At 41.3% G+C, this 11728-nt stretch overlaps 1 protein-coding gene across 1 annotated transcript; it reads left to right on the top strand.

Moving 5' to 3' along the window:
- Positions 1 to 10026: 10026 nt before the first annotated feature.
- LOC145395301 (general transcription factor II-I repeat domain-containing protein 2A-like) lies at positions 10027 to 11196 on the top strand. The gene has a single exon (XM_080268980.1). It carries the CDS (start codon positions 10027 to 10029, stop codon positions 11194 to 11196), a length of 1170 nt encoding a protein of 389 aa, XP_080125106.1.
- Positions 11197 to 11728: the final 532 nt, after the last annotated feature.

Below are 11728 nucleotides of genomic sequence, written 5' to 3'. Positions count from 1 at the left end.
ACATGACAGGATTGGAAGTGAAGCATGGACGTTGTTGGAAGGACACAAGTCAAGGGTGAGGGCAGTGGAAATGAGTTATTTAAGAGGAGCCTGTGGAGTCACATGGAGAGACAGGCTGACAAATGAGGATATAAAGAAGCATTGTGGTGTGGATGTGAATGTGATAGGAAGCGTTAGGAGGAACACACTGAGGTGGTTTGGCCATGTAGAGAGGGTGGAGCGTGAGAGACTGACGAGGAGAGTGTATGTGAGTGAGGGAGGGGGTGGCTGAGGATGAGATGGAGGGATGGAGTGGAAAGGTATATGAGAGAGGGGTGTGTGAATTGGGAGCAGGGCAGTGAAATGGCGGGGGACAGGGCGACGTGGAGGGGATTTGTTTGTGGCCAGCCCGTACGGGATTAAGGCGTCTGGCAATAGATAGATAGATTTTATTACGAAAGCTAAGAAGAAAGCTGATAATATCCGTACAAGAAAAGAGGAAAGAGAGAAATGTGAAAAGAGAATTATGTTACCCAATACCCCAGTTGCTAGTAATGTTTCCCCATTGCTAAATAAAGTTGGTATCAGTGTTGTGAGAACAGCTTCTGTAACAGTGGGTAATTTTACCGAAAAAGAAAAAGAGTAGACTGGATGTACGCAGGCAGGAGTTTACAGTGTACCTTGTTTAGCATGTAAGAAAGCATATGTTGGTGAAACATTTCGAGGTTTAGAGAAACGAGTGATAGAACACAAATATGACATGAAGTGTTTTAATATGAATAATGCCATTGTGAAACACAGGTTTGACACAGGCCATAATGCCGACTGGACAAATTCTAAAATTATTAAATATGTAGTCAACACCATGAAACGTAGATGCTTTAAGTCCGCTTTTAGTGCAAATGTACGTAATATCAACCAAAACAAAAGGTTCTTTATGTTAGCGAAACCATTGGCATTCCTTATAACTATCGAACAGCCAGGTTAGCCAGGTAATTGTTTCTTTGTTGTGTTTAGGTCACCAGGCAGGTTAGGGACCATTTAAGAAGTGGAGTGTTGTTCTCTGGTAGGACTTTGATGAATGGTTGCGGAGAGTAAAGACGACTTTCTGAGCTCTCCTCTAGCTACAGGGCTTCCCCACCGGCAATAGTTTTTGTTTTTTTTCGCCACTAGGGCGTTTTTTAAAAGTTAGGCTAGATAGTACTCAGGTTCCTCCCTTTCCTGTTCAGAGATACGATAGGTGTTTGTGTCTTTTCCTAAGTTTACCTTTGCTTACTCGTCCACGGAGGGTCCCTCCCACTGATCGCTCTGGGGAGTGAATTGACACAGTCGGGCCTCCCTGCAGTGGTTTGAGAGGGCAACCTCAGACATAGGTGTTCTGCCCCAGGTTATTTGTCCTTTGCTTGTTTTTGTTCCACCTTCCCACTTCCCCCGTTAGGGAGGAGTGGCCTCTATGGCGTATGACCTTTCCACCTCCCCCCCCTTCAGGGGGGGGAAGTGGTCCTGACCGACCCCCAACTAATACATGGACTGACAGCCCCAAGACAAAACGGCCCCAGACTCGTTTGCCTCTTGACATTAATGTAAAGAACGCAGAGTTTGTGATCATCCATGCTCTAGGTTCCACTCCCTTGAGCAGTTTCAATCCCTTCATGATCAAGAAGATTATTGATGGCTGTGCTGGGGAGATGGAACAAGTTAAAAAACTTGCAACTGGAGACCTCCTTGTCAAGACTTGTAATTCATCCCAAGTTAAGGACTTGCTGAAGCTGCGCAAGTTTCACTGCTATGATGTCGAGGCCAAGATCCCAATCTCCATGAATTCCTGCAAGGGTGTCATCACTTGCAGGGATCTAATGGTGATGAATGAGGAAGAGATCATAGAGGAACTTGTTCAGCAAGATGTCATTGATGCCCGGTTCATTACTCAATTTTCCGAAGGCATGAGTACGAAGACGGCCACTATTGTTTTGACTTTCAGCAAAGTTTCACTCCCACCATATGTCAAAGTTGGCTATGAAATTGTTAATGTAAGACCATATATCCCCAACCCTCTCCGTTGTTTAAAGTGTCAGTTATATGGGCACGGTGCTAAGACTTGACGGGTTTCACAGTCAGTGTGTGGCAAATGTGCAACACATGGTCACGATGCTGAGCAGTGCACATCAGAGACTATCTGTTGCTTTCACTGTAGGGGTGCTCACTCCACTTCCTCTAGGGATTGTCCCAAATGGAAGGAGGAGAAAGAGGTCTGCACGGTGAAGGCAACCGAGGGTGTCTCCTACAACGAAGCAAGGAAAAAGGTGAAGGACTTCCATGCAGCTCCTATGCCAAATAGGTCCTATGCTTCGGCGGTGATGTCCCGTCCCGTGATGTGCTCTGCTACAACACAGACTGACCCTGAATCGGTTCCTCATGCCACACATTCTACCTCTACATCTCAGCCTCCTGTCCAATCCACCTCTCAAACTGACACCCCTGTTACAACTTCCTACTCTCAGGCTACTGCTGCCTCTCAGTCAGTCAAACCTAAACAGAAGCCTGACAACTCTAGTAACAGTAATGTGACAACCCTTACCGAGTCACGATCTCATGTTCTTCCTGCTCCTGGCCCAGCGAGGTAGAGAAAGGGTAGCTCTTCCTCGGTTGAATCTGGGACCCTTGTTATCGATGAGAAAATGGAGGTTTCCGTCAGCAGGCACCGGGATAGGTCCCCCGGTAGCAACTGGCCTGGTCGCAGGGGGCATGAAAGAACTAAGAGCACTGGCCACCCTCGTAAATATTAAACCGCCGCATTCACTATATTACAGTGGTATTGTAGAGGTGTTGGGAATAAATTACACAATATAGCAATCTTCCTTTCCATACACAGGCCAGACGTTGTTTGTTTACAGGAGATGCACCTGGAGGATGATCCTCCACAGTTCAAACACTACCACTCGTATAGAAGATATGAAGGTCATGGAGTTGCCATATACACACATAAATCACACGCACAAAGGGAAGTGATTCTAAATTCTACTCTGGAAGCTGCCGCGTGCAGAGTAAAATTTAATAACACGTATCTGTCCATTTGCTCTCTGTACTGTCCTCCACATGGCCTCATTGATAGTGATGCTTTAAATTCACTATTTGAGCATCTTCCTGGGAATAAGTTATTGTTGGGCGATTTTAACGCCCATCATTATCAATGGGGTAGCTTGAGGATCGATGGTTGTGGGGAGCAAGTAGCCGACCTAATACTACAGACCAACCTCTGTCTTCTGAACGATGGTAGAGCGACTCATGTAGATGATCGTACTGGTAACTTTTTGGCCATTGACTTATCTTTGGCCTCCCCTGGTATACAACAAGATTTCTCGTGAGACCCTTACTACGACTCCTTGGGAAGTGATCATTTACCCATCTGTCTTTCTTATACACGTGACATCATTTTTGGACCCTCCACCTCCAAAATTTACCTATAAGAATGCAGATTGGGGATCCTTCTCAAGGATCGCCAGTTTATATATATCTGGGGAGACCATTGATGTTAAGGTTGAAAATGTAACTGTTTCCATAATACATGCAGCTGAGGTTGCTATTCTCAAGACTTTTATAGTTCATGCAATGCACAGAGCACATTGGTGGACGCCGGATTGCCGACAAGCATTAAGGAAACACAATAGGATATACAGGATTTTTGACAGTCACCCTACAGAGAAAAATTTCATTGCATACAAACAAGCACGGGGTGAGGCAAGGTGAATAATCAGAAGGGGCAAATGTGTCTCCTGGCGGTCCTTTGTGTCCATGGTGACTCGTACTACACCATTAAATAAAGTCTGGTCCATTATTAAAATATTAAATAATAAAGGCCCAAAAATCCTTGTGACCACCATAAAGGTTAATAATAACATCTATGATGAACCCGTGGACGTTGCTAACATCCTCGCCAGGAATTTTTCTCATGTAAGTAGCTCAGCCAATTGCGACCAGCGTTTTCAACACCATAAACGCATGGCTGAGCTACAGATCATAGACTTTGCTACAGAAGATGTAGACTCCCTGTACAACCAAGAGTTTAAGCTAGATGAACTGCTCCATGCCCTTAAATCATGTAAAACACCAGCCCTGGACCTGACATCATCACATACAGTATGATCCAGCATTTTAATCAGGACAGCCTGATTAAGATGTTAGCATTGTTCAATGAGATTTGGGCACCTCGAATGTTCCCAAACTCATGGCACTTTGCGCATGTCATACCGATACCCAAAGAGGCTGGTCGTCTTATGAATTCCACTTCATTTCGTCTTATTGTGTTGACTTCTTGTCTCTGTAAGGTCATGGAACGTATGGTAAACAATAGGCTTCTTTTTGTTTTAGAGTCAAAGAATTTGTTAAATGATCAACAATGTGGCTTCTGTAAATACAGAAGTTCATTAGATCATTATATGAATTTGGAGCACTGTATTTCAGAGGCATCTGCCAAAAAAGAATTCATGATAGGGGTGTTGTTGGACATCCATAAAGCCTTTGATATGACATGGCAACACGGTATACAGTACTATTGAAGCTCTATGCTTATGGTTTAAGAGGAAATTTGCCTATTTTTATTTCAAATTTCTTAAGGGACAGGACTTTCTCTGTCAAATTGCCCTGTAATGTAACATCGGATATATTTATCCAGGAAATCGGGTGCCACAGGGAAGTGTGATTAGTCCCACTTTATTTAGTATTATGATCAATGATATTCTGTCATCAGCTCCAGTCCTAAGGAATCTTAAATACTTGCTCTACGCTGACAATTGTGCAATATGGCACTCTTCCCATAATGCACAATTTTCGGCTGGGCGGATTCAAGTAGCCCTTCATTCCGTCCACCAATGGGCCTTACAGTGGGGATTTACGTTTTCCATCCCAAAGTGTGCGCTGTAGTTTTTACTACTCGTAACGTCCCTCATTTGTGTTTATTTTTGGATAACCAAGCAGTATCTTTTCAAAATTCTGTAAAGTTTTTAGGCCTCCATTTTGATTGCAGATTAAATTTTAATCTTCACATTAATAACTTGGTTGCTCGTTGCGAAAAACCGTTAAATGTCCTCAAGCACCTAGGGGGTACTACATGGGATGCTGACAGAAAATCTCTATTAATGGTGTATAAGTCCCTTATTTGATCAAAGCTAGTCTATGGCGCACAGGTGTATTGCTCGGCATACAACGCCACGTTGAATAGGTTGGATGTGCTGAAGAATAAATGTTTGCGAATGTGTCTTGGAGCCATCCGGTGTACCCGTGTAGCTTGTGTGGAAGTGGAGGCGAATGTACCTCCCCTCTGTATTCGCCGTGATCACCTGGCCTTGTCATGTGGCCTAAGAACATCAAGGAAAATATCGGCAACGTGGCCTATACCCCCCTGTGTCAATGCCACCATCTTTTGCGGTGGGTGCATCAGCCACTTGCCGTTCGCCTCCAGTTACTGACTCAGGAGCTGGGTGTGGACCTCACTGACTGTGACAAGTTGGTGTCAAAGAATATAGCGCCTTGGGAGCCACCTGGTTTCAATGCTGATGTGTCGTGGCTCCCAGCACCAAATATCAAGGGAGGTCCACCACTTGTTTCGTAACATCATCGTTCGTCACTTGGGGTTCCACCAATTGTACACTGATGGCTCCAAGTCGAGTGAATGTGGGGGTGCAAGTGTGTGGTCGACTGAATGTGCAGTCAGGTATCGGTTGCCAACTCATACATTTGTGTTTACCTCTGAACTTTTTGCTATCGACGAAGCCATAGACTATGCTGTCAATTCTAGGCATAACTCATTTGTCATATTTTCGGATTCAAAATCAGCCCTTCAGGCAATTGCATTTTCTACTACGGACTCTCACGAGATCCAGGGCCGCATCGTTAACAAGTTGCATTCATCCAACAAGTCCTTCATGCTGATCTGGCTTTTTTTTTTTTTAAGTGTCCAACTCTGCTCAAAGGCTTCAGGGCCTATATCTCGGGGGCAGTAGCATATCCCAAGGCCCAGTAGTCATCCTACACCTCCACATGTCACCACTTCGGCGCTAACATCCACAGTCCATATTGAATACATGCTAGGGTTGTCTCATACAGGACTGGTGTATTGGTACTAGCGAGGGTAATTTTATATGTCGGTGGGTCATCTGGTAGATCAGGAAAGTCTGCTTTTTATGAAATTCAAATCCTTAAACTGTTCCCTGACCCAGCCGGGATTCGAACCTAGGTCCATCAGGACTGCAGGCCGCCTCTCTACTGATTCAGCCACTGCCTGGTCATTGTCGTATCTACGGCAAGTAGCAGGCTGACTTGCTTGCAAAGTCGACTGTAGAGCTCGAGGAGACTTGGGAAGTTCCTCGTGGTCTACGGTCGAGTCTCTCTCTTGGAAAGAAATCAATAAATCTTCTGTGGCAAGGTCAGTGGACCAGACTAAATATTCGAACGTGTAAGCCGTACCTTGGCGACTGGGACACTGCCAACAGTCCCAGTCGTCTGGAAGAAAAAGTGTTGGCTCGCTAACGGCTTAATGTCACCATAATAACTCATATGAAACCTTATATAGAAAGACGATTCCCACTGCACTGTGATATCTGTGATCCGGTGTTATCTATCAGTCATATCATCCTGCGCTGTCGGCGATTTATTTGTGAACGTACTTATAAATTACTGCGGCGCAGCAGATGTCCCCTTCACCCTTTCCACCATCCTGGGTGATGGGGACATTGTTATGACTGATATTTTGATGGCTTTCTTGAGAGAGACCGGACTGATCAGAGTGATGTGATTTTTTACTATACTGTTTTGGTTTTTATCGACTGTAAATATGTATATATTGTAATATTAATTAGAGTTGACAGTTGACATATTTGAAACAGTTCCTCCTCCCACTGATCTATTTCTAATATAGATGTCCCCTACATTAAACCCCGTTCCTCGCCTGACAGTCACCAGTCGATGAGTGCAAATGTGCAGTATAGAAAGGTACTGGGTATTTGCAGTCGATGATGGAATGTTGGGCGAGGTCCTTCACTTTTTGTACATATTATGTAAATACATTATACCATCTTGTTTAAGTTGTTCTAATTAGGGCCGACAGCTGACGTATACGGAAATGTTCCTGACTCGTCTGGTTCTCTTTCATGTATTGATGTCCCCTATATTAGGTTGTGCCTCGACTGAGTCACCAGGTGATGAGTGCACGTATGTAATGTAGAAAGGCATTACATATCTGCAGTCGATGGTGTTCTCTTGGTCGAGGTCTTTTTACCATTAGTGTAAGTTTAGTTATTTGTCTCTTAGCGATTTGTCAGGTGATTAGTTTCAGGTTCTTTAGATTAGGCATTTTGTTTATAATGTAAGGTCAAAAAATATAAAAAAACAATAAAAAAATACAAAAAATAATAAAATAAAAATTAATATATATATGTACGTGTGATTGAAAGTGTCTGTATATGTGCATGGAAGTGTGTGTGTGTGTGTGTGTGTGTGTGTGTGTGTGTGTGTGTGTGTGTATGTATATTTATATGTTTGTATATACAATATGTACATATGTGTATATGTATATATGTGTATATGTAAATATCGGGCCTTAATGACCAGGGGCTTTGCCCCAATGGTTGATGGGCAAAAAAATAAAAAATAAAATAAAATCACTGGTGTTGTTCCTGAGGAAGCCCTGGTGGGCGAAACGTTGAAACTGGATCCTGTACTCTGCATTTGGCCTTTCTCTGTGTACATTGTTGCAGTCGTAGCTGCTCTCTACACAATTAATTCATCTCTCTTTACCACTCTGCACTTCCTACTAAGTGCAGCTCTAGTTCATTGGCCAGCAAAAACAAAATAAATTTTCTCTAAATTTCGGATTGATTGCAGGAATCAGATGACGATGGGGCCGGATAGCCGCTTTGTGGGACATGTGGTAGTATAGGGAGACTTCGAACAAAGATCTTAGTTCATTCAACCCAGTCTCAAAATGTGATCGGGAGACTGGTGGGCTCCCTGCGACTTTGTTCAGAGATAGCAATTACTATATTAGTCATATTTACATTAATAATTGAAAGTACGATTTACTACTTCGTGTAATGAAAACTATAAGGGTAGCTTGAAGGGTCATTTAGGTTTGCAGAGAAAAAATTTTCAGTTTCTAAATTCATAAGAGAATTAAACTCCATACTCTCTTTATTGGAACATTTCATACTAGCTGTTACTAATGCGTCAGTTTCAGTCCATAAAACATTAATTTCCATACATTACATTTAACCGATAATTATTCCACTTTATATGCAAATGTCCAAATAAATAACAATACAACTGTGAACGACGCCTAATGCAGAAGCATTTTACTTAACGGTCTACAGCAGCCCTGTGCAACCTGCGGCCTAAGGGCCGCATGCGGCCCTCAAAGGCTTTCAATGCGGCCCTTTCTCCTAAAACTAAATAAGCTATAGTGCGGCCCTCAGAGAGAGAGAGAGAGAGAGAGAGAGAGAGAGAGAGTTACCAACTAGAGCCCACCGAAGGTTTGATTAAAATATTAAATTCATATTCTTGTGTACCAATTTTACCATCTTTTTCCTATTTCATTCACTAGTGTACAGATTTTAGTTATATTAGAACAGAAAATAACATATTACTTGAAATTTTTAATTATTAGTACATATATAGATTGAGTGATCCTCGGCTGTCTATGAGTCAGACACGTATGATTCACTTACTGTAGTATGGTACATGTGATCCCGCCTGACAGTGGCACTGCCTCACCAGTCTCCGTTGCGACTTCATTTGTTGTGGTTGATTTGTGATTACCGGTACTCTAAATGTCTAAACTTCGTTTATATTGCAGTTTTGTGATTGGCTTTAGAAAACTTGCAAGCAAAACATTTTGAGAATTATATATCACTGCTGAGAATGTGGTAGAACCGTAGAACTGCTAAGATTTATAAACCATGAATTGATCAATAGCTTACAACTGAACAGTTATTGTTACATAGCCAATATTTAACCTGTACTTTACCGATGGCTTACTTTTCATAATTTTTGAAAATTATATATCAGTGCTGAGAATGTCGTTTAACCGTAGAGCTGCTAAGATTTATAAACCATGAATTGATCAATAGCTACAACTGAACAGTTATTCTTGCATAGCCCATTTTTAACCTGTTCTTTACCGATGGCTTACTTTTCATATATTTAGGCTACCATTCGACAATTTTAAGTAAGTGAGGGAGTGTTTTATAGAGATGAGGGGATTACTATATGTGTCTACTGAAAGATTTGGTGCAGATATAATGATTTCCTTCCTAATATGGCTAACAACAGTTGATTATATTTAGCTTGGGAGAGAGTCGGGAGAGAATGGGTAACTCATCCCGAAAGATAATGCACTTAATTGCCTCTATAATCGATTTATGTACTTTATCTTAATCATTCACTTGATTTTGCTAAGAAAATTTATACAAAATTATTACTTTCATTGGAATCTATTACATTTTTCTTAAAGCCATGTTTTACTAATTATATATTTTTCTCAGCAGGAAAGATCTTATTGTACTAATAATGGCTTCAAGTAAAAAACGCAAAATTTCAGAGGAAAACCGGAGTTTTCAAGAGAAATGGACTGAACAATATTTATGCATACAATCAGGGGGGAAAGCATTGTGCCTTGTGTGCCATGAAACCGTTTCTGTTTTAAAAGAATATAACATCAATAGACACTACATCACAAAGCACAAAGAATATGAAAATATGACAGGTGAAGCACGCAAGGAAAAAATATCATTCTTGCAGAAATCTCTGAAAGGACAACAGTCATTGTTTACAAAGAAAGTTAAGGAATATGATGCATCTCTCAAAACAAGCTTCTTGATTAGTCAAATCCTTGCAAAAGACTCAAGCCCTATTCTGATGGTGAGGTAGTTAAAGAATGTTTGTGTGTAGCCTCGGACAATATGTTTCCTGACAAAAAGAAACAAGTTGAAAACATAAGCCTTTCAAGATATACTGTTGCTAGAAGAATAGAGTCTTTCAGGGAGTATTGAAAGTACAATGGTCAAGCGAGTTAGTGCTTTTTCTGCGTACTCTGTTGCTCTTGATGAGAGTTGTGACACCACAGACACTGCACAACTTGCTGTGTATATTAGGGGTGTTGACAATGACTATAATATTACAGAGGATATGGCTTCACTACAAAGCATGAAGGGGACCACAACAGGACAAAATATTTTTGATGAATTGGAAAAAGTATTGGCAAGGTTTGGACTGGACTACACTAATTTAGTTTGCATTACAACAGATGGTGCTCCTGCGATGTCTGGTCAAAGAAACGGGGTTGTTGGATTACTGAAGACCAGAATGGAGTCTCAAAATATTGGCTCAGGTTCACTTATTGTCCTGCATTGTATCATATACCAGGAAGCTTTATGTGCAAAGACAATACACTCTCAGCATGTGACTAATATTCTTGTGAAAGCTGTCAATTTCATTAGGTCAAGAGGTCTAAATCACCGCGAGTTTCAGCAGTTAATGGCAGACATTGAAGCAGAGTACAGTGATGTGAAGTATTTTTGTGAGGTCAGGTGGCTAAGCAAAGCAGGAATGTTGAAGAGAGCATATGAACTTTTGGAAGAAATTATACTGTTCTTAGATATGAAAGGTAAAGCTATCCCTGAATTGAGAGATAAGGAATGGAGATGTGATTTAGCATTTTTAGTAGATATAACTGATCATCTTTGTGCACTGAATGTTAGACTTCAAGGAAAAGATCAACTAATAAATGAGTTGTTCTCACTGATCAAAGGCTTCCAGATAAAATTGCGTCTGTGGGAGTTACAAATCAGAAACCATAACTCAGCCCACTTTCCTACACTGAAAAACCATGACACTAGCAACCTTCAGTATCAGAAGTATGGTGATAAGTTGGCAGTCTTACAAGAGGAATTTTCAGAAAGATTTAATGACCTCAAGAAACATTCACAAGCCATTGAAGTCTTTGCTTCTCCTTTTTCTGTGGATGTGGAAGCAATTCCCGAGGACATGCAAATGGAAATAATTGAACTACAATGCAATGATGAACTAAGAAAGAAGTTTGATGATAGTTCAGTATACCAGTTTTATAAGAAGCATGTATCAGTGACAGTGTGTCCAAAACTGTCTGCTCATGCAAGGAAAATGATGGCAGTGTTTGGTAGCACATATGTATGTGAGCAGCTCTTTTAAAAAATGAATCTGGTTAAAAACAAGTATAGGTCTTCACTTACTGATGAACATTTGGAAAATACCCTGCGTGTAGCCACATCATCCATACAGCCTGATATTGATGAGTTGGTGTCCCAAATGCAACATCAACCGTCTCACTAGGGTAGCTTTTCATTTGCTCATTGATGGTAAGGAAAATGTGTCTGCGTTTGATAATTCTTATTTTAATGATCCCAGTTAACCAATAACAAGTAATTATTTATATTTGTACGCTATAATAATAAGGTAGCCTTTCATTTGCTCCTTGATAGTAAGGAAAATACTTTTGTTTCGGACAATTCTTATTTTTATGATCCCAATTTAAATAAAATCAGTAACAACTAATTATCTATCTTTATCAGTATAATCCCACATAATAAGTCTTCGATCGTAGTAAATAACGTGAAATACTAAGGTTATGTGGCCCTTCATACCAACAGAGTCGCGACTAGTGGCCCTTTGGGAAAAAAGGTTGCACACCCCTGGTCTACAGTATATGAGGGAGCATCGACCA

This window comes from Coenobita brevimanus, chromosome 30 (genome assembly GCF_032717465.1).
Source record: "Coenobita brevimanus isolate Jiangsu-jjx chromosome 30, ASM3271746v2, whole genome shotgun sequence".
Lineage (NCBI taxonomy): Eukaryota > Metazoa > Arthropoda > Malacostraca > Decapoda > Coenobitidae > Coenobita > Coenobita brevimanus.
The sequence above is the reverse complement of the archived record's forward strand: the minus strand, read 5'-3'. Positions and strand labels throughout refer to the sequence as shown.

What these genes read in the sequence shown, in the direction of transcription:
- LOC145395301 (XM_080268980.1), top strand. Translation starts at nt 10,027, where the DNA reads ATGGTCAAGCGAGTTAGTGCTTTTTCTGCGTACTCTGTTGCTCTTGAT.